This window comes from Cydia amplana, chromosome 21 (assembly GCF_948474715.1).
Source record: "Cydia amplana chromosome 21, ilCydAmpl1.1, whole genome shotgun sequence".
In the NCBI taxonomy this organism is placed as follows: Eukaryota; Metazoa; Arthropoda; class Insecta; order Lepidoptera; family Tortricidae; genus Cydia; species Cydia amplana.
The window spans coordinates 7,139,800-7,164,740 of NC_086089.1; the positions used below are offsets into that span (position 1 = coordinate 7,139,800).

Consider the following 24,941-nt stretch of genomic DNA (forward strand, 5'->3'; position numbering starts at 1 on the left):
TACCATCTTCCAAGTAGGGACGAGCATTTGTTTAGGGCACCTTTTCTAGCCCCCTCCCCGGCTGAGCGAGGAAAGCAGTGCCTCCCTTAATAGGGCTGCTTTGTCATCCTAGGTGCTGCCGAATCCATACTGTCGCCCCAGATTTGCAGTACCAAAGCGACCACGGCGTGTACTCACACCCCTAGAACCGCCCATGTGCAGGAGTCAGACAAAGTCTGGCGTGCATCGCGCCCGACCTCTCTACCTCCTCCCATCGCCACAGGACTTAAGACATAATCGGAGTCCAAATTCAGGAGCAGTCAATTGCGCAGGATATATTGAGGTGCGTAAGCGTTCGCGCAAACACAGACGCACACACTCGTCTTCCCTCTCCCCGAATCAGTGGAACGGAGAACCGCTACGACTGGAGAAGAGGTCAGATGATATGTCTGGCCGACGGTAACTTTATGCCCTCTACCGTCGCCCTGGGCCATCCACCTTGCCTTGCCGAGTCGCCGAGTCAGCCAAACCCTGTTGCATATCTGCGGTGGGTTGCCTTCCTTGCCGAGGCGGACTTTGCCCTGCGCTATGCGGGAGGTGACCGCGTATAGCTAGCGCATCGACCGCAGGAAGCGAAAGTCTTATCACAGGGATGCTGCTGCCCATCCCTGGGGTGAGCATTTACTTCCGCTATATTATTTGAATGGATTGACCGCCATTGATCGGTTGACTGACTGCACTGCACCCAGCGGGCGATGGGGTCATCACTTCCCGACGCCTACGTTTTTTTAAATATAAAGTGGACGAAAACATTATTGTAAGCTGCGGACATATGTTAAGCTTAAAAGCCTGGGTTTTTCATAAATATTTACACACAATACCCAGTCTGCACGAGAAAACACAATGAAAATAGAATTCGGGTACCTACGGCACACAACAAATCACATTAGGTATATAGTGGGTACAGCAACAGTCGAATTAACTATAAGTGAATAAGGTTTCTAGAATGATTTTCTAAAGCTATTATTATCTTGACAATGAGTCGTGTTTAGATCTGTATGGACACAACCTTCACCTGCTTCATTTCTTCCGCTACTAACTGCACTATAGTACAGAAAAGAAAAGCTTTTTATAATTTTTAACAAAGCTCACTTTTGGGCTCTCTTTTCGCATTTTAACCTTTTAACCGCCAGCAATTTTTGATAGAGCGTGCTCGTGTCGCCACCGACAGTAATTGTACCACGCAGAGTAAGGTTGGAATAGTTACGGGAGTTATAAATGAGCTGTAAAAACCAAATCAAATCTTTGTCTTATTTATCAGACTGTGGCGAAATGAGCTGGATATGTAATGTCTTATATATCAGACTCTGGCGGTTAAAGGGTTAATATAGGTCCCTGAATTTACTACAATGGCAAGGTCGCCATGTGACGTGCCCCTAGGTGAATTGGCCAGGAATTTTCACAAAGGAAAACAGGCTTAAAAAAAAATATACAGAATATTGTAGTATCGCTCGCAGGCGCATCTAGTTTTACTATAATAGTTATTTGTACAACAAGAGATCAAAGTTTGATATTTCTTCGAGTGCTTATTTTGAGTCCCGTGCAAGCGAAAGATTCTATACTAGATTCACGAGCGTAGCGAGTGAATCTAATTTAGAATCTTGAGCGTAGTAAGGGAGTCAAAAAGCTCACGAGATGTAAATAACTTTGATCTCGTGTAGTTCACAAAACTTTTCACCTCAGCAGTGAGAACATATTAGAGAACCCGAAAAATGTATTCCTTCTTCATCACTTACCTCTATTCACTCATGTTTTCTTAAGATATACCAACAATTACATTTTCACCTCAAAAGCTCGAACAAGGGTACTTTGCTACTTAAAAACAGTGAGCAAAATCGCATTTTGCTCACTGAGTGAACAAAATCGAATTTTGCTCATTTTGTCTCACTCAGTGAGCAAAATGCGATTTTGCTCACTGTTTTTAAGTAGCAAAGTACCCTTGTTCGAGCTGCTGAGGTGAAAAATAACTTACCAATCGGAGTATAGTCCCTGCAGGGCAGACTGTGGCGCGGGTCGCTCGTAGGGGCAGCGGGCACCGCCGCAAAACAGTGCACATTGGAGCCCCGCGGGCGTGCTCACGCGCATCTATGATACAAACATAGCTAAAGTTGGTCAAGCAGATCTTGTCAGTAGAAAAAGGCGGCAAATTTGAAAAATGTAGGCGCGAAGGTATATCGTCCCATAGAAAATTAGAATTTCGTGCCTTTTTTACTGGCAAGATTTGCTTGACCAGCTTTAGTATTATATACCACTAGATTCGGACCAAGCTAACCCTGCATGGCGCATTATTGTCCAATTCCTATGAAAATAACAGGATTGTAATGACACTCCCTCACGTTGTCCTGTTCAAGTCGGTACAAAGTTAGATTAGCCGAACAATTATTTTTGATTTGATTGAATGTAACTCTTTATTCATAATCCGGCCAGGTGCGAGTCGGACTCGCCCACCGAGGGTACGTACAAATTTAATTTATTTTTTATTTGTTACTACAGTTTTCAAAATTTTCCCTGTATTTGTAGTGTAAGACGATATTACATATTACTTGACAAATTTCATAGTTCTATCATATATCTTGGAATGCTGTGATCATAACTAATGAAGTCGCTTCCCGCTGTCTGTCTGTATGCTTAGATCTTTAAAACTACGCAACGGATTTCGATGCGGTTTTTTAATAGATAGAGTGATTCAAGAGGAAGGTTTACGTATAATTTGTTAACCCGTGCGAAGCCGGGGCGGGTCGCTAGTTAGTATATATGTTGGTTCAGGTGGAACTATTTTGGTAGTTGTTACTTGCAAATTCACTCACCTTTTCGCTGAAGGCACTGTAGTGCGCTGGCGGAGGATGGTTGATGCGACGACGGGACTCTCGGCTCCTGACAACAAGATTAATTTATAACAATTTAAAACCTTCCATTAAAATTTTAATACAACAGATTACTAAACAATCTGTAAGTAAATCAACCTCAGAGATAAAAATAGGGATGAAAGTTTGCATAAAACATACCTAATTTACTAAAATTGGATCGAATTCCAGAACTCCTTGCACCTAAATTAAGCTTAAACTTAAACCTCATAAATATTTTTAGTCGCCAAAAATATGAGGAATAGCTAACTAATGCGCAGAGCTCTTTTCTAATTGCTCTTTTTAAAAGTATTCAGAAGTTACCGGGCGGGTATTGGGTAAATCAACTTAGTACGATCAGATCCAAGGGAGATAATGAAGATTATTCCATCCCGTTGATGGAACATTGTAATAATTAATTTCTTTAATTTAATGGAGTCTGCTACACAAGAACGCCTCCTGGAATAAATTCAAGAAATCCTGGGCAATGGGCACCCAAAAGAAAAGTCACGAAATCCTGGGCAATGGGCACCCAAAAGAAAAGTCATGAAATTCGTAGATGCGTCCCACTGAATATCGTGTGTTTATATATAAGTATATAATAACTACGTTAACAAAAGACGAGAAAATAAGCTATGGCATCCTATTCTTAAGAACTATATAGTCTGCATAAATATACCTGTCCAAAAAATGAAAACGATGAAAGTTTAGGAAGTTTATGCTCGACTTTCTTCTGTCTTTGTTCACACTCGCCATTTCCTTCTAAATGTTTTCAATATGGTCAACCAACACTGCCGTGACGCTTTGAGCTTTACGTGAAATGAAATGTAACGTTATTTTTCTAAGAAAACGTTGAGCAAAAACGTTTAAAAACGGTTTCGAGCTGGGTTTAAAAATGACTGTCGCATGCAAGGACACCCTCGACACTGTCATGTCCACTACACGAGTAGGTAATGGGGTAAAAATCAACAATAACACATTAGGGACATCAGTGGGTGTAGTGTAGGGTAAGCATGATAATAAAAATAGAAACCTATTTTAGTTAGTCTTGTGAATACTCATACTACTCATAGTATCTAAATACATGAAAAATAAATATGCTAATGGGTTTTATGCCACGGCAAACAGTGAAGGTGGTAAGAATGTAATGTACAGGCATTTGCATGTAGGTACTGATATGCCCTTGAACACTCAAAAAGTGTGAAATATATCCACATGGTAAAATTACCAAAGAAAAGTTTATTTCATTGAAAAATACAGTAAAAAGACAAATAAATAACTTATGAACTAAATACAACTATGAATAATACTAAATTAAAACTAACAATCCTAAATATATCTAAAATAAAACAAGGAATATAAAAACTACTGAAAGAGGCCTCCCCGCGCTACCCCCGGTGCAAAGGTGCCCATCACACTCGCTGCGTTACCGCGTTGAATTGCGATGGACAGCATGGTAAAATTTAGAATACAAATGGGATTTTTTTTACATGGGAATCGAAGTATAGCATTTGGGTCAAAAAGAATACTGTGTTCACGTCTTTCCTGTAGACATACACAAGAGTTAAGGGCTATAAAGGTTAATTTTCTTATTTAATCCTTATCCACGTGAAAAGGTTCTCCTTTTATTTAGAGAACTATGATAAAATCATTACTTACATGCCCACAAGCTGTTAACTATTGCCCACAGGAGAGAAAAATGTACAGTTCGCGCTAACACACTAGTTTTCTCTCACGAGTAGGTATATACATGCAAGTCTCACTTGCGCAATGCCGACATATCCAAGTGTGCTTATTTTCTACACATTTTAGTTGAACCATCGTCAAGGATCCCCAAAGTATTTAAATACGTACATTATTGCTACCATGTATGGAATATTTTCCACATAATCAATTTATTTTAAAATCTATTCATTTTAAAATTGAAAATATAGGCAAGTTTTGATGCTAGCGTTACAACAGTGACAACAATTAGATGAGTGACCAAGGGGCAACAATTCAGAGCCAGAAGGCAGCAAGTGCTCACAGCGTATACCAATAGCTTGGCGAGATCAAGCTACTTTCGGTTTGGAAGCCACACGCCTTATGTAAGGCCTGAGTGGACGCTCGGAGCGGAGCGTTCGGCGGGGCGTGCAGCTTGGCGTCGGGCTCACGTGTGATGTGAGCAGCGTGCACTAAGGCCGCTCCTATACGCTTGCATTTGTTTAACATGCACGCCGCACGCCCCGCCCTGCTGCACGCCCAACTCGAGCGTCCATTCAGGCCTTACACTTAGCTCGTGCAAACAACATAGAATTAAGAGGAAAGGGAACGAAGTCACGTTACCGCTTCTCTATACAATCCCGTAGTTAGGTGCTTTTAAATTTTTGTATTGAATTTGTTTTTCGCTTCTAACTATAATAATCAAAAGTACCTATGGTTAATAATACAATAAATTGGGTAAAAACATTTACCGCCCCGCGGTCGTCCAATATCGTCTTGAAACCTTTGCTATCCAATATTTTGTGGTCATATGTTAATACTCACGCACATGAGCGTTTTCCAAAAAAAGTGTACATTTCATTCATGTCTTCAAAATATTGACTTCTTGGGCTCATTTTACTCAGAATCATTTGTACATTCACGCCTCATACGTAAAAAAATGTGTCCAAAAATTTCCTTTCCTGATCGTCACATTCTTGTATGACATTTTTTTTTATTTGTATGAACGTGACGCACTGGAAAAAATTTTTTTCATACAAAATTTTGGGACACATTTTTTCATGTATGAGGCGTGAATGTACAAATGATTCTGAGTAAAATGAGCCCAAGAAGTCAATATTTTGAAGACATGAATGACATGTACACTTTTTTTGGAAAACGCTCACATACGTGCGTATGTTCATATACTCACACACATGTTCTACCCAGTTCATCCGAAAACTACTCGCCCGGCTCGCATGAGCGACAAGAATATAAAACCCTGTGAGCCTATATGTACAATATAAAATCTTTTTGCTCCACGCGACAGAATAGAATAGTCAAAATAAGTCGGGCACGCTCACGCCATCCTCTACTTTCATAATCATAAGTTTAGTAAGTATTTGTTTTGTACCTGCACCCCTATGACATACAATACTTATAACCAAAGTAAGTGGTCACTGTAGCCAACGGTCGCCTGCAACTCCCGGGGGTGTTCCATGCGCGTTGCCGACCCTTTAAAAAATTGTACGTACACTCCTTTTTTGAAGACCTTACAGTCTCGTAAATAGCGAACTGACACCGATTTCGCCTCACCGTCAACTGACATATGACGTAGTAAATTAGTAAATTTCCGGGACGATGACTAATCTAATGGACAGCACATCGTACATCCACAGTACGGGCCCGGCCACATGTCAGCGGTGCGGCGCCGCCGCCGCCGCGCGGCGCGGCACCGCAGAAATCTGCGGCGACGCCCGCCGCAACGCAAAATTTTGCGGTGCCGCGCTGCGGCGCCGCAAAGCGGTGCGCGGCGCCGCAAAGCGGTGAGTTTCGCCGCGCGCGGTGCCGCAAAGCGGTGAGTTTCGCCGCGCGCGGTGCCGCCAAGCGGCGTGCGGCGCCGCGTGCGATGCCACGCTGCATAGTAAAGAATAAAATTCGACTACCAGTTGTTTAATCAGACATGGATCCCTTCACACGTGTTCTGCTCTTGCTGTTGTTATAGCGATAGCGGTTCGCCAAAAAACGCTGCAAATGGTGTTAAAGGTATCAAAATCGGTACGATTGATCTTTAGGACATTTGAAACAATTTGACCCGAAGCACCAACAAATAAAAAAACGAGAGCAGTTATGACGTCATCTTTTTTTTGTATGAAATTAAAAAAAAATTGTTTAGAAACCTATCGTGTGCAGTATTAAACGAAAGGGCTTTCTGAGCCGATCACATCATTTGAGTCATTTTTTTTTTAATTATAATAAAAATATTTTAAAATTATAATATAAATTATAATAAAACATACCAAGTTTGGGTTTCTCCAGATACAATACCGTTAAAAATTTTTTTGTTAAATATACCTCAAATTATACCTAATATCCTCATATCTAATTCTAATAAAGCAATTTTGAAAATATTTACATTTAGTATATTTGTTTTAATTTTTTCTACTCCCGTACCTTTATTTGTCATTTAAAAGGTCATCATACACACACCTTTAAACCCCTATGTTATAGTTGTCAAGACAAGTCTTTAGTCTTTTCCCCAAAAAAGTATTTGTGCATACACGCAGTATCCTTTTGGTACTTTAACGATACTTCGTGTAATCACCACTTAAAAAATATTTGTTGCAACCTAATTTTAATTGATTGATGAGTACTAAGTGCATTGCTGCTAATTTACAAAATATTCATTAGGTTCTATAGTAGAAACAATAAAATTCCTTCAGAAGTCAGACACGCGCATGTGACACCCGTAATATAGCAAAATCCATAGACTACGAACACCGCTTAGCGTTGCTTGTTAGTCTCCATAGGCTACTGTGGCCAAAATCGAGAAAAAAAAACTATCCAAAATTGTAATTTAACTAAGAGCAAGTACCAGGGCCTCATGAGTTACTAGAAGGTGTCGCTGACCATCCGGCCGTGGGGCGCGGAGCGCGGTGGCCGGGTCGCGTATCTTAGCTGTATGACTTTTGGTTTGTTTACCTACATATATGTCCTATATGATTCCACTTGTTTAAAGTATTATTTTTGTTGAATGAAAAATATTTGTTAAATTTACATTTTTTTTTTTCAAAGTAAGTAAGTGCTTGGTCGTAGAAAAAGTATTGTATGCAACGTTGTTTAACCGAGTCAAAAAATACTCGTGGCGTCTTTATTAACAATTTTCGGCTTCGCCTCAAATTGTTACTCACGCCACTCGCCTTTTTTGACTCCTCTTAAACAACGGTTGCATAAAATACTATTTCAATTTTACAAAGTGTAATAAGACCCCTGCCGAATTATACTCATAATGTCATTCGGGTAAAATAAGAGTATTGAAACTTGGTTTACATGTTCCTTTGGTAATATCTAAGCTTTAAGTAAGAAAAAGTTCTCATGAGTGGGGGGTGGAGAACTCGGGGAAAGGGGGGGGGGGGGGGGATTTAAAGGTGAGATTTTTCAGTTAATTCTTACATAAATAATTTTTACTACGACTTATAGATTCCGAGATATAAGCGACTTTCTGGAAAACCGTTATACTTATATTAATTTTATGCTTTCTATTTAAATATTTAATTGAGAGATTCATAGATCACACTTTGTAAAATTGAAAATTTAAAAAAAAAGTACTTCATGTAATTATTTTCAAAATGGCTTTCTTAGTGTTAGATACCTAATATCCTCATAGGATATTAGGTATAATTTGAGGTATATTTTACAAAAAAATATTGAACGGTATTGTATCTGGAGAAGCCCAAACTTGGTATGTTTTGAAAATTATTTTTATTATAATTAAAAAAAACCGGCCAAGTGCGAGTGGGACTCGCGTTCCAAGAGTTCCGCACATTACACAATTTTTAACAATATGTTTTTTTTTTTAATGAAAAGTCAGTAAAATGTCTTTAATAAACCCGTAGGGGGGTCGGATCAAAAACTAAGTACTTAAGTCCGACTCACGCTTGACTGTATATTTCTAATAGGTTTTCCTGTCATTTATAGGTAAAGAACTATTTAGTGTATTTTATTCAATATTTTAGACCCAGTACCTAGTTTCAGAGATAAAGGGGGGGAAAGGGCCATTTTTTGCCTATTTTCTTGAATAACTGCTAAACTATTTACTCGTATCTTAAAATGATCATTCCAAAGTTTAATTAATAATTAAATTAATAAACTTTATTTTGAAACACTTTTAGGTACAGAAATTTACGAACTTTTCTCAAAATGAGCTCTTTCATTTGATATGTAACACGATATCTTAGTTTGAAAAACTTTATTTTTTAATTTGCTCTTGTACCCCCAAAAGTGGCCTACATATTTAAAATTCATTTGTTTACGTTACATATATGTCCGTCTTTGGGTCACAAACTAACATAGGTATGTGTGCCAAATTTTAACTTCATTAAAAGTGAGTAAAATGTCTTTAAAAACCCCGTAGGGGTCGGATCAAAATCTAAGTACTTAAGTCCGACTCACGCTTGACTGCACATTTCTAATAGGTTTTCCTGTCATCTATAGGTAAAGAACTATTTAGTGTAATTTTTTCAAAATTTTAGTCCAGTAGTTTCAGAGATAAAGGGGAGGAATGGTAATTTTTTGCCTATTTTCTTGAATAACTGCTAAACTATTTATCTTAAAATTATAAAAAAAATATATTTGAGATTCTCAAAATGAGCTCTTTCATTTGATACACATACGATATATTTTGAATTACTTTATTTTTTTATTTGCTCTTTTACCCCCCAAAAGTGGCCTCCATATTTAAAATTCATTTATGTACGTTACATGTCCGTCTTTGGATCACAAACTTACATATGTGTGCCAAATTTCAACTTATTGAAAAGTGAGTAAAATGTCTTTAAAAAACCCGTAGGGGTCGGATCAAAAACTAGTACTTAAGTCCGACTCACGCTTGACTGCACATTTCTAATAGGTTTTCCTGTCATCTATAGGTTAAGAACTATTTAGTGTATTTTTTTCATTATTTTAGACCTAGTAGTTTCAGAGATAAAGGGGGGGAATGGTAATTTTTTGCCTATTTTCTTGAATAACTGCTAAACTATTTATCTTAAAATTATAAAAAAAATATATTTGAGATTCTCAAAATGAGCTCTTTCATTTGATATGTAACACGATATAGTTTGAAAAACTTTATTTTTAAATTTCTCTTTTACCCCCCAAAAGTGGCCTTCATATTTAAAATTCATTTATTTACGTTCCATGTTCGTCTTTAGGTCACAAACCTACATATGTGTGCCAAATTTCAACTTTATTGGTCCAGTAGTTTCGGAGAAAATAGGCTGTGACAGACGGACGGACGGACAGACAGACGCACGAGTGATCCTATAAGGGTTCCGTTTTTTCCTTTTGAGGTACGGAACCCTAAAAAAATGACTAAAATGTAATGATATGATATTTTTGGAATCCGCTCAGAAAGCCCTTTCGTTTAATACCACACACGATAGGTTTCAAAACAGTTTTTTTAAAATCCCATACAAAAAAAAGCTAACTCATCTCGTTTTTTTTTAATGGTGCTTCGGGTCAAATTGTTTCAAATAACCTAAAGATCAATCGTACCGATCAATCGTATCGTATCGTACCTTTAACATCATTTGCAGCATTTTACTGAATTTCTCGGTGTACTGCCAGCGCTATTAAGAAGGCGCAGAAATAAAAAAACAATTGAAAAGAAAATTTTGGGTGAACCCATATCTTCGTATAATGAATGAAGATGCAAATCATTTCAAAAGAAAATACCGGCACGGCACCGCAGAAATCTGCGGCGCCGCACGCCGCTCGGCGGCACCGCGCGCGGCGAAACTCACCGCTTTGCGGCACCGCGCGCGGCGCCGCGCACCGCTTTGCGGCGCCGCAGCGCGGCACCGCAAAATTTTGCGTTGCGGCGGGCGTCGCCGCAGAGCGGTTTGCGGCGCCGCAGATTTCTGCGGTGCCGCGCCGCGCGGCGGCGGCGGCGCCGCACCGCTGACATGTGGCCGGGCCCTACGTATAGTAGCATCAATATACATATTTACTTGTGGGACCGGCATTGTATGACGAATTGTCATTGTCACGTGACATAATACAGTAAATTATTTGCGTCAAATCCGTTAGTTCTGATTTTTTGCAGACTTATTTATGATGTTGGTCCAATGAATAATCCAAGTTTGTGACCTCGAGCGCCGAACGCAACTTTGTAAAAAGCGGCCAAGTGCGAGTCGGACTCGCCCATGAAGGGTTCCGTATTTAGGCGATTTAAGACGTATAAAAAAAAACTACTTACTAGATCTCGTTCAAACCAATTTTCGGTGGAAGTTTACATGGTAATGTACATCATATATTTTTTTTAGTTTTATCATTCTCTTATTTTAGAAGTTACAGGGGGGGACACACTATTTACCACTTTGGAAGTGTCTCTCGTGCAAACTATTCAGTTTAGAAAAAAATGATATTAGAAACCTCAATATCATTTTTGAAGACCTATCCATAGATACCCCACACGTATGGGTTTGATGAAAAAAAAATTTTTGAGTTTCAGTTCGAAGTATGGGGAACCCCAAAAATTTATTGTTTTTTTTTCTATTTTTGTGTGAAAATCTTAATGCGGTTCACAGAATACATCTACTTACCAAGTTTCAACAGTATAGTTCTTATAGTTTCGGAGAAAAGTGGCTGTGACATACGGACGGACAGACAGACGGACAGACGGACAGACGGACAGACGGACAGACAGACAGACAGACAGACATGACGAATCTATAAGGGTTCCGTTTTTTGCCATTTGGCTACGGAACCCTAAAAATCGAAAAAGCCGCGGAAATTTCGGTTTTGTTTTGATTTTGGGCGATTCTAACCCTAAAGGACTAGTTTCTCATAGTACCTTCCTTCAGACGTTTTTAAAGATGACTAAATTTGCTACAATACGATATTAGAATTGTCTCTGTATTCTCTAACAGTCGTGAAAGATTATGGCGGTTACAAGACGTCGTGACGACGAATGTATTGGCTATATAGAAAATGTGTGTTTGGGATCTAAAAAGCGATGACAGCGAAGTATAAACAATATGTCCTACTACCAAACTGGCGGCACAGTCGTGCACATAGCCATTCATGGTAGGTTATAAAAAACAAGTACCTACCGGTTTATAAAAAAAAACAATTAGTCACCTTTATTACAAAGGTACCTATTAATGAAATCATCTAAAAATAACGCCATATTTCTTTCAGCGGCGCGTGCTTGGTTTATTAATTATGTGTGTAGTGTAGCAGCGGCGTTAGGCAGGTGTCACGCGAGCGTGGCCTTATTAGCGGCACAGCACAGTGGGCTCGGTACGAAGAGCACGTGGACAAAATGGGTATTTTACATTACAAACAAACGTTTACATAATGACGGTACACTAGGACACTACTGCTAAATTCGAAATTGAATATTGACAGCCGATATGGTACTTCGTGATTGCAAATTATTAGCACATTAGAAAAAGTAACGGCGTTATTAATCATAAACGTTATCTAAGCGTCTGCTAAGTTAATCAGCTGATGATCGTCGTTTGTCCCTCTCTTTAACAGCCGTTTATGAATAACGCCATTAAGTTTACGAAAAGTCATCGTAAACACCGCCATATTTTATATGTGCAGGCGGCCTAGCCAAGGTGACGATCGCTATCGCTTCGCCATCGAATCGCTTTATCTCTCTCTATCAGTGTGACAGTGACAGTTGCGTTTCGTTCGCTACGTAGCGTTAGCGATTGGCACGTTGTCTACGGGCCCTGTTATGCTGTGCCTAGTTTGTCGCGTGTGCAGTGTTATAACATTGGACCAGGTATCATGCGAACTGGTCATATTGGGGCCCCAAATTATATAATTCAGTTATGACAAAATGTGTTTCACATGGACAAAATGTGTAGTTTTTAATATAAATTGAATGTCGACAACCCTCAATGTGGTACTTTTGTTTGTCTTGAAAGTGCCCAAATTTTATTTAAATTAGAAAACCCTTTTTTATGTTGATAAAAGCCTACTGCTCGCATAATATAGTAAATCTGTATGTATAGTAAAATCCCTCTAGTTTGGTTGAGCTCACTGTGGTTCTTTATTATAAGTCCAAGTCCATCTTGAGGGCGTAAAAGTAGGCACAGTCTACAAGAAAGATCGCATTATATATAAATTACATTTTCTCTGAAACTTACCTATTAGCACAGGGCGGACACGCCATACATCAAAAATGATTTGCATTTATATGTGTGCGCGGCACGTCTGTACACGCGTCATTGAGTTTCTGACGGAATCCTGACATGCTCTCAGTAGAGCGACTTACGCACACATTCATGTCGCGGCCAGTCGCAGGTGAGGTAATCCGAGTCGGGGCGGGGCGGTGCGTGTCCGTTCTGTATGATACTATTACTTATTCTGTGCTATTAGGTACATATATTTTGTCTAGACGATAAGACTCACCATCCCACTGTGCAACGTATCAAGATCGAGCAAAGCTCGGCTCAGCTCGCTTCCTACTAGAATTAGGAGTTTTTCAACGAACTCCGTCACGACATTATTAACCCACTGTGCAATTACTTGTGGGTTGTGGGTGGCACTTATGATTGTTTTAACTCAAGTTCCGAAGGTAGAAGGGTAATAATGTTCTTTCATATACTATTGTACGTCAGTCTATCTTTTAAGTTCCTATTATATACTTAATACAGTCGGCAGCAGAAGGTTCAAGGGTCATTCCTCATCAATCTCATTCCCCTGGCTATACCTAGGTATGCGCAGATTCCCAGGATTTCCGCCGCGGTTTTGGTTGAAGATTGAACTTGGCTCGGGTTACAGTCACCAACTAGGTAACCAAAATTGAAAATAAAAAAAACCCCTGACTATAAGATTGTAAGAGCTGATGATCTTCAAACGGCTGAACAGATTTTTATGAAACATGGCTAAGAACACTCGGGATAAAATTATCTATGACACAAAAAAACTAAACGAAAATCGGTTCATCCGTTTGGGAGCTACGATACCTACGATACCTACGATACTTAAATAACACCCCTCTCTTTTTGCGTCGGGGGTTAAAAACATAAAAATTAGATGCTAACATTGACATAGATATCTAGGGATTGGCTTTACGGGCAATAATAATGAGGCATGACAGGGGCCAGTACAGCGGTGTGAAATCGCCACAACGGGATTGGTTGATGAGTTCACATCACGCGCGCGATTGGTTGACGAGTTCGCATTACGCGCGCTATTGGTCGCAACTAGTTGCGTTAGACTGCACGATTGGCTGGAATTCGTGAGTAGCACCGCTGAACTAGTACGATTTTTAGTGCCCCATTAGCCCGTCCCTAGATATTATACGTCAATGGATGCTAATAAAGCGGCATCTCCTGGGAATTTGCGAATAGGTATGGCCAGAGGAATGAGATTTAGAACGACCCTCAAACACATTTCAGACAAAGTACTAGTTTGTCTGTGGACCCAATAAAAGTTAACGACTTGATATGATACGTAAAATGGGGTGAGTAGGGTTCGCGGGGCGAGTTGGGTTATGAATGGGGAGAGAAGGGATGAAAGGGGGGTGAGATGGGATTTTAAGGCTACTGCTACATAAATAATGTACCTATTCCAATTTAAAATGGAGCTATAGTAATAAAAAAATCGATCCAACAATCTTCCAAAATCACCTTTGTATGAAATCCCATCTCACCCGAATTACGAGGGACTACGGGGTGAGGTGGGATGGAAATGGAAAAAAAACAGGATGTTATGAAATGGAACTACTCAAAATAAAATAAAAACAAATACAAACGTCCGGAACACTTATTATATGTACCTATATAGATACACCATTCAGTTTGCATATGTAAAAATAAAATGTTATCGAGGTTTGAATGTCAGTTTTGTCTCTACTCACCCCATTTTACGGTATATTATGATCAATTTGAAATTTTACGTGTAAAATTCCACTAACCTAACTTACAAACAGGTCTCTGAAAAGTGAAACTAAATAAAATCCTGGAAGAAATAGGTACCTACCTGCATAAATAAAAATATTGCAAATCTGGCGACTGGTCTGGCCTAGTGGGTAGTGACCCTGCCTGTGAAGCCGCGGTCCTGGGTTCGAATCCCAGTAAGGGCATTTCTTTGTGTGATGAGCACAGATATTTGTTCCTGAGTCACGGTTGTTTTCTATGTATTTAAGTATTTGTATATCATATCATAAAGTAAGTATAGTATAGAGTAATCGGCCCATACAAGCCTCGCTTAGTTCCACAAAAATCCAAGAGATGTCACTCAGAGCACCATTGGGCCTAAATATATATTTGTGTTATTTCAAATCTTGCCAATTTTTAAATTAACATGTATAGTTCTAATTTATTTAGCATATTACAACAAAAACCTTTTAAAACATCCATTTACACATAGTAAATCGACGCAGAAAAAAATAAATAAATAATGGCATGAACTATTCTAAGCGCCATCTATCGCATTACTAGACAGTTAGTTTCTTGCCGTTGTAACACACTAAATAGCTCGATTGTTTGAGAAAGACTATCAATAGATGTCACTGTAGTAAATCCTCATACTTTATGATCATATCACAGACAACATATCAACATTATTAAGTAATAAATAATATAATTTTTCTCAAAAATGGACGGCAAAGTCGACGTTGCCGGTTAAAAAATAGGTCGCGAAGTGTGTAGTTTATGGTCATTCTAAAAATTAAAAAGTTAAAAACATTGCTGTCTCGATTTCGGGACTGCAATGTTGCATACAAATTCCATTATTAAACGAGTTCCAAACTTTTTAAAACTTTAAATGGCCATATCAAATGAAGGCATAGGTCCATTAAACAGCCGAACAGATGATCAGCACTTATTATTAATATAATGTTGGTACCGCGACTATTTAGGTGTCTCAAATACGTTGGCGTATTTTCAGCAGAAAAATACACTTCTATTTTTTTTAAAGGCGGCAAGCAAATCTTTTTAATGGTTTTACTTTTCTCTGTGAAAATTAGAACGTTGCTTCTGTAAAATATCTCTTGCACCATTTTTGAGAAAAGCACTATATATGACTCGGCTGGAAGGCTACTTGCTGGCTTCGGATTCAATTAAACGGACTCCCAAGGTCGTCCGTTTAAAACGAATCCTCAGCTTGCAAGTAGCTACTTCCGAACCTCGACAATAATGTACTATTGTTCTTAGAAACGTGATAATAATTAAAATATATTAAACCTACATGGTATCATCAGCCACACTGTTAAGTGTTAACTGTACCGATGTACAGTTAGGAGTGTTGCTGTTTGTATATTAATTTACTTAACCTTACGCATTACAAAATTGTCCTCATATAGCTATACATATATTTTAGGACAGTCTTACACTAATCGACCTACTTGGTAACAAAACATTGTAAATTCTTGAGTAGTTTGAATAGCAGGGCAGGTGACAAAAACTTGCTCAAAAGCATAGAAGGTAGCATCCTATAGAAGTGGTGTACGCGTGCCTCCGTGAGGGACAAAACATGTAAATTCGACCAATCATAGCGTCGCATTGCGCCGCTATGATTGGTCGAATTTATTTGTTATGGTGGGCAACAAATGAATTCGACCAATCACGGTGGTCAATTTACGGTGGGGAATAAAACAAGATGTGAGACTGTGACAAGGACAAACAATAATAGCGCTTTCGCTGCTACTCCTACTGAAAGATACATAAGACTATCCCGTTCTGTCAGTTATCCCCTGCTTCTATTCATGCTCAAAAGAGAAGAGACATCCGACATTTAAAAAAATATCCCTATATGTATGAGAGCAATAATACAATGTGTAAATGTAAATACATACATATCTTATATTTTATGATCATATCAAAGCTGGAAGTCCTAGGTTCGGATCCCCCTAAAAGTGTATTAATATGGTGTCCCATGGTGGTGGCCCATTTGTCCCCGCCGCCATACAAGAGGTGTGGACAGATGGGAATAGATATAGACCATTAATATATACACACACAATTAAAAAACAAATAAATGTCCTATGAGGATTTGAACCCAGGACCTCCTACTTCATAGCACATAGCAGAGCAGGGTCACTGTCACTACTGACTAGCTAGGAGGCCGTAGAAATAATATACAATTTATATATATTTAAATTAAGTACAGTCAGCGTCGTATAGTAGGTCGCATCCAAAGTATTCAAATAGTTCAGTACGCCATACAAATAATATGGTGTACCGAACTATTTGAATACTTTGGATGCTACCTACTATATGACGCTGACTGTACTTATATAACAATTAACAAATCAGACTGGCAGCCACAGTTTAATGGCTAATCTAGGATTAAAACTTTTTAGTGGCTTGCCATTATGTTCAAAACATTTAGCTTCATACCACATCAAATATTTAAGTTTACCGCCATTGCCCGCCAGCATTGAACAAATTGGTTGTTAGTGGGTAGACAAAATAAAGTCACTATCATGTTAAACATTGAATTTATTAATTGTATTTTATTATTTTTAAGAGAATCTTCATAGCATGTGTCTGTCCGTTGAAACAGGAATCAATCTCAACCATCTTCCACTCAAAATATTTTACTTGTGGTACAGTCGCCATCAGATATATCGGAGCGGCCAAGGCGCTCACAAATATCTGAACACGCCTCTATTGTCAGGGCGTTAGAGTGCGTGTTCAGATATTGTGAACACCTTGGCCGTTCCGATATATCTGATGGCGACTGTACAGAGATGCATTGACTATTTCATCTTCACTCTCTTGTTGCATACATTGTAACTTCTAGTGGCTAGAGGCTGGGTCCTGAAATCAGAAACATATTTTTTATATATAAAATGTAATAATATCACAATAAAGTTTAATACACATTGCCTTCACATTGGAGTCTGTTTGCAAACACTAACCATTGTATAGATTTAGACCAAGAAAAGTATGCAGCGATATTGATCGCCTGCGCAGTACATGTGTTATTTTAAATGTCAAACATCTTTGAAATTATGACGTACCTTTCTTCTTTCTTGCTCTAACTCTAAATACTTTGGAATCTTTTGCTTGCTCGGGTATCAATATTAGCATGGGGGGTTAAAATAAAACTTGACAATAGTTATTAGTGGGCAAGGGGGCAAAGCAGTTGTTTAACCGCTCATGCTAATGTTGATTCCAGGGCAAGCAGAAGATTTGAACTATGAGCGTAGCGAGTGGTTCGAGAAGTGGAATCTTGAGCGTTGTGAGAATTCAAGGCACGAGGGTTAAACAAACATTGCCACCTAATGAAACACAGAATTTATCACCATGCCAATGCAGGGAAAATACCAACTATAAAATACCAAAAAAATCAAATCCACATGAACATTATAAAGAATTTATAATTCAAAATCATCATTTAAAAGTAAATTCTACCAGCTAACATAAGGAAACTCAAAATTTAGATCTGATTACTTTGCCCCACATGTGGGATAAATCATAAATGCAATTTTCTCATTAGTATTTGAACAATCAAGGGGGCCTTTACCAGTTGGTGTGGTGATAAATTATTTAATTAACCTTTGTATTCAAAACAAACTTACCTGAAGTGTTAATTTTTTATCAATTTTATCATTTATTGGCAAACAGTAGACACTGTCAGATTAATATGTAGGTTTTACCATTAGTAGTGTTCCGTTACTACATCGGCAATTCACGTCATCATCACAGGTCTTTTCGTCTATTGCAGACGATTTATGCATTGCTGTTTAGACAACGGGTTTGGTGATTGTGGAGGCCGATGCGTGAGCGGCACGACCTCCCACATTTTGGGCACATGTCACGCTTAGCACAGTCTTTAAAGCGCCACATCGGTCTTCCAACTTTCCTTTTAGCATACCTACGCAACTGCACCAAGCAAGACACGTCTAGGTATTCTATTCACGTACTTGTACTATAGTTCAAATGAAGCTATAATATGAAATTAATAAGTTTGTATAAACAGAAACAAAGCAAAGGCAACCAACAAACGCGGTGCCGCTTTGTGGCGACTTGACTATTTGACAGTTTATTTTTAGTGTTGCCGTTGAAAGTTCTTTCTTGTCCCTAAATAGAGCTTTTATGATTTATTATTATACAATATTATTAGTTCAAATAAAATATGATATTCCAAAAGACTACAAATAATATTATATAGTACTTAAATTCCAAAATAATGATAATTATGCCTCAGTGTCCATTTCTGAGGGCCTACCGCGAACCACGTTCGACGTGTTGCCTCTCTGTCGCACTTGTAAATTCGTACGTAAGTGTGACAGGGAGGCAACACGTCGAACGTGGTTCGCGGTAGGCCCTCAGCTTTTTTAAGGAACAGGCGTATAACATTACCCTGAAGTAGGGGACTAATTTTAAAATAGCAATAATCATTACTTGATGCCGTTTTTGACGTTTCTGTGCACACTGTTGTCTGTCTATACTTATAGGTCACATAATTAGTGATACAAACACCTGCCTGGTCAATATACGCAAAATTAGATATATTTATTCTAATTATAACAGAAAAAGTTTATTAAAACAAACATTAAATGTTTTTGTATAATAATTTCAGGTTTGATAGGTACGGGTTTTGCCATGGGAGAAGTTGAAAAGGAACGTTATGAAAACATATCTTTGTATGTATAGGTACTAAGATGGTACAAATCATGTACAAATCTGTTGCTTAAAAATAAAAGCACGACGCGACGTTGCCAAACTGCTATGAGTTACTGCGAAGCGAGTCCAGTTTAACTCGACAACGTCGCATCGTATTGTTACAATAGGGTATTTTCGTACTAGTCAAATCAGTTACTTTTTTATAGTTATTGCAATGCAACTTGTATCGTAAATTTTTAGAAGGCACGATAAGAGTGAATTGAGCATGAATTGAGGTATTTTATCTCATTAGGATCGAAAGAGCTCGTGAATTTGAGTACAAATAACACAAAAGTGGCAAAAAAGATCACAATATAAAAAATGGCAAAAAATAGTAGTTTTCGATATAAGTGCGAGAAGTATGTCATTTTGCACGAGTACCGAGCTTTCGATTTTTCCGGAAATATACTGAGGGGCTACCGCCAAAACCGAAATTCGCAAATTGCGGGGATCTTTCTCTTTTACTCCAATGCAGGCGTAATTAGAGTGACAGAGAAAAATGCCCGCAATTTGCAAAATTCGATTTTCGCGGTTATAGCCCTGTCACTTACAACGGATGCCTTTGCTTTGATATCTGGTGGCGTTAAATTAACTCCAAAATCGTCTGAATCACTCATTTTTATTTAATAACTTATGCTTTCTTGGCAATTACTTACAAACATAAATCACTTTAAATGTTGAATAAAAAAGGCGGGAAGGGAATAAAAAAAGTTTTACTTTTAATTGCCATTTTTTTCAATGTGGATTCTGTTGTCACTGTTGTCAGCATTATGCCAATTGAAGAGAAATTGTATTATTAAAATTAATAAAATTAATTTTCAGAACATATAATTATACATGGTCAACCAGATCTTGACAGTAGAAAAAGGCGGCAAATTTGAAAAATGTAGGCGCGAAAGGATATCGTCCCATAGAAAATTTGAATTTCGCGCCTTTATTTTACTGACAAGATTTGGTTGACCAGCTATATGTAAAAAAACATGAATCTTTTGTTATTTCATTATATTGATATATATCTAATTAATTACATTTATATTAAGTGTATAAAGTGTATTGTACGAACGTCAGCTTCATTCTGTCGCGCGTTGTTCAAGTAATACTATTGGGTCTCGAATAATACTCCTTTATGCCCAATCGCGCGTTGTTCAGGTGGGTCATTTATAAGCGGGTCTCGCATAATACTCATTTATTTAAAATGTATCAATCAGATTACTTTTTAGCACTAGTGTAAAAAAATCAAACTTTACGCACGATTTGCAGCTACAAAAACTAAACTTTTTGAGCAATTGGATTAAAAAAATATAAAGAAACGCTCAAGTACCAGTGGCATGGTGGCATATAGACGGACTTACGCCAGTAGTAATGTCTAATCCTTTTGCCATGCACCAATGGTAGCATGCGCAAAATTATTATGACAGGTATTTATTTTCAGCCGGTTTAAATAGTTTCGGCAAGACTTATGTAGCATTCTTATAATATATAAATATTATCATCACCACAGTATCGTTTTCCGAAATTACTTTATGGTTATACCGTTTGGCTACGCTATTTCTCTGTACCCTGCCTCTCCCTTCCCTCCCTGTACTCCTTAAGTGCCCGAACTCTCTTTACTCATACTGAAAGATACATAAGACTATCCTGTTCGGTCATTTCCTTCCACCCCTCATGCTTGATCCAGTTTTAAACTAGATTCATGATTTATTCAATACGCTATAAAGCGACATCTGTTGATTACTTCTAATCGTTGGCAACGACATATGTCTACTAACTTTCAATGAAGACGTATAGATGTCGTTAGGAATTCTATGATTTGGATGTGACACAGCGCCATCTTGTATCCATGATAGGCAACAGTGCTTTTTCAGTGACGCCATCTGGTAATGGTGCGCTTTTAGGCGGTCACATTTGAATGTATGGGATAGCAGCGTCTGTATATATGTAGTCTGTGATCATATCTATCGTTGTCTGAGTACCCACAACACAAGCCTTCTTGAGCTTACTGTGGGGCTTAGTCAATTTGTGTAAAAGTGTCCTATGATATTTATTATTTATTTATTATTATTTATTAAAGCTATTAAATCGAACTTTATTTATTAAACTCTTGTAATTATAGTCCCAGTAATCATAGGTTAAGGAAAACCGCATGTTATTAAGTACCATTACCGACACAGTGAACGCATATAAACCCGACAATATACACGCAAGCTTAGGAAAAAACAATAACAATACGAGCATATATTACTAGATATAGGTAGGTGTAGGTAGGCTAGATGTAGGTAACGTACCTAGTCTTTGTTTAGCTACAGAATAAAAGCAAAAGTAAAAAGAATATTCTCTCGCCTTTGCAACGTTTAGCAACTCTTTGTTCGTATATATATACCTCTACACTTGAATTAAAAAAAAACTCATCCATTACTAGATCCATTATGATTATATCATGAATCTAGTATTTTAACTGGATCGGGCATGAGGGGTGGGGAGAAATGACCGAACGGGACAGTCTTATGTAGGGTAGCAGCGAAAGCGCTATTATTGTTTGTCCTTGTCACAGTCTCACATTGTTTTTTATTCCCCACCGTAAATTAGTATGGATTATGGTGAGCTACAAATTAATTCGACCAATCATAGTGTCGCATTGCGTATGTTTTGTCCCTCACGGAGGCACGCGTATACCACTTCTATAGGATCCTACCTTCTATGGATTATATATAAAAAAGTGCGGTTAGAAATGACACTGATCAAGTGATCAGATCCCTAATGAGATTATACGAACTTCTGTTAACATCGAATTTGTCAAGTTGAGTCGTTATTTCTGTTAAGATTTTATAATTAATTTCGTTGCAAATATTTATGTTGGTTTTAAATCTACTTAGCCTACCTATTTTCATCCATTCATTAATTTACTAACCTACTAGCTCTGCCATTGGTCCTCTCAGGCGCCACACGATGCCGCCGGTGACACAGGCGCCCGCGCACCCTTCTCCACAACCCGCAGCACGAACTGTCGGCCATCTTTGATCACTCCATCGCACCATCAAGTTCCACTATACGTCCATGTAGTAAAAGTGGCTTCGTTGGATACTTTTTAGAACAGTCATTTTCTAAAATTGCCTTTTTAAAATCGGTTCCAGTTCCACACTACACAGTCTGCTTGAGCTTTCTTCATCTACCAATCACCATAATCACATTGTAAACAAAGTTCGTTACCGTAAAATGGGGTGAGTAGGGGCAAAACTTTCATTCAAAGTATTCAAACCTCGATAACTATTTATTTTTACATATGCAAACTGAATGGTGTATATATAATAAGTGTTCCGGACGTTTGTATTTTAGTTTTTATTTTATTTTGGGTAGTTCCATTTCATAACTTTGACGATAAACAGGAAATTCCACCTCACCCCGTAGTCCCTCGTAATTGGGGTGAGATGGAATTTCATACAAAGGTGATTCTGGAAGATTGTTGGATCGATTTTTTTTTATTATGAGTATTACTATAGTTCCATTTTAAATTGGAATACATTATTTTTGTAGCAGTAGCCTTAAAATCCCATCTCACCCCCCTTTCATCCCTTCTCTCCCCATTCATAATACAACTCTCCCCGCGAACCCTACTCACCCCATTTTACGGTACTTTTGAACTGGAAATCCGTTTCTTTGTCATTTAACGTTTCACATCTGCCGTTATTAAATCTAATGTCTGCTTCAAAGTTTTATTAGAAAAAGTTTTGTACAGGTGATGCCTACTTTTTTCTAGGAATAATTAATGTTCTTGTTCTTACACGTGCCTGTGATGGCTGCATTTTTTATATGAAAGGAGCTATCACAGTAGTGCCCCCGTAAAGTCAATTAAAACAAATCCTTCGAATCAGTTGGCGTTTTGGACCCCCGTAACTTTATCCTGGATATAGCTGGTAGCCTACATTTTCAGTGATCCATAAGGGATCACCTTTTCGACGCCGTGTCAAACACAAAAGCTGTCACGCTGATGCCACGTCACCGAAGTGTCAAAACTGAAATTGAACTTTATGCATATGCACGTAGGTCTATGTTGCTCTGTGGTCTGTGACCGATTATTCGGTCTTTGGCGTTGAACCTACGGTGCGTATATATCGGTAATTGGCGTCCAAAAGGTTAAAAGATGACTCACGTTAGACCGGGCCGTGTCCGGGCCGGAGCTTCCGGCGCTTACTTTTTTATCACAGATGACCGGTGATCACGTGATGCTTTCTACAGAAAACGAAGCTCCGGAAGCTCCGGCCCGGACACGGTCCGGTCTAACGTGAGTCACCCTTAACAGTAATAGTTTAGTTATTTGGCCCCGTATTTCTCCGACACCATTTATTTTCGCTGAACATACGTGGCGGTCAAATCGTTGGCCTTTGTATATGATGACTTATTTATACTGTGTTACTATTAATCTGCACAAACGAGAAACTTCGAAAGGTTTTTACCAACTTTTTAGGGTTCCGTACCTCAAAAGGAAAAAACGGAACCCTAATAGGATCACTCGTGCGTCTGTCTGTCCGTCCGTCTGTCACAGCCTATTTTCTCCGAAACTACTGGACCAATTAAGTTGACATTTGGCACACATATATGCAAGTTTGTGACCCAAAGATGGAGGTGTAACGTAAATAAATGAATTTTAAATATGGAGGCCATTTTTGGGGGGTAAATGAGAAAATTAAAAAATAAAGTTTATCAAACTATATCGTGTTACATATCAAATGAAAGAACTCATTGTAAGAATCTCAAATATATTTTTGTAATAATTTTAGAATAAATAGTTTAGCAGTTATTCAAGAAAATAGGCAAAAAATGACCATCCCCCCCCCCCCCCCTTATCTCCGAAAATACTGGGTCTAAAATTTTGAAAAAAATACACATAATAGTTCTTTACCTATAGAAGACAGGAAAACATATTAGAAATGTACAGTCAAGCGTGAGTCGGACTTAATGTACGGAACCCTTGGAACGCGAGTCCGACTCGCACTTGGCCGGTTTTTACCCATAGGTACTGCGGGCGCAGCATGATTCCATTTTTATCGCCTGTCACTATGCTCGTCTATGGTGACAAGCGATAAAAATGTGACTGTGCTACCGCCGCTGGTTCATATAAATATTAACATACACTCGGCGTGGTATACATTCTTACAAAATCGAGGTATACTTCAGGCCCCAAAAGAAAAACAGTGTAAAGCGGCGGACCCACTGATTACCAGTCCGCCGGACGGTATCGGCCTGTCAGTTGTTCGGAGCTGTCAACTTTTTGTTCTAACTGACAGGCCGATATCGTCCGGCGGACTGGTAATCAGTGGGCCCCTTAACTCTCTAACGAGTTCTATAAATAGTTACTCCCTTCATTACCCAGTACAAGTGCGGTGCAATAGTGAATAAAAGATCAGGCCGCGTAGCCAACGTGCCAATCGCTAACGCTCCGTAGCGATAAAAACGCAACTGTCACTGTCGCACTGATATGGAAGAGTAGAGAGACACAAAGCGATTCGATGGCGAGGCGATAGCGATTGTCACCTTGGCTAGGCCGCCTGATCAGATATTGATCGTAACCCGACGTATGGCTACAGCTGTTATAATTAACGATTAACCTTGCCAAGGTGAAATGTGTTTTATTGCCTTGAGTTAGAGCTTAGGCCTTAGATAGATAGTTTCAAAACTTTCAAACTAGATACTAATACTAATTGTAAAATTGCATGTTTTGCGTTCTCTGTCACATGGGAATACTGAA

General features: G+C 38.6%; 1 protein-coding gene across 1 annotated transcript in view; it reads right to left on the bottom strand.

The window, feature by feature from the left end:
- The window catches only part of LOC134657830 (protein tyrosine phosphatase domain-containing protein 1-like), a 51,712-nt gene extending 29,502 nt beyond the window's left edge, over positions 1-22,210 (bottom strand). The window contains exons 1-3 of the mRNA XM_063513404.1: positions 22,107-22,210; positions 2,847-2,913; positions 2,012-2,124 (exon numbers count right to left, since the gene is read on the bottom strand). Coding sequence (XP_063369474.1) covers positions 2,012-2,124; positions 2,847-2,913; positions 22,107-22,210 — 284 coding nt within the window. The remainder of the gene's footprint in view (positions 1-2,011; positions 2,125-2,846; positions 2,914-22,106) is intronic.
- Positions 22,211-24,941: the final 2,731 nt, after the last annotated feature.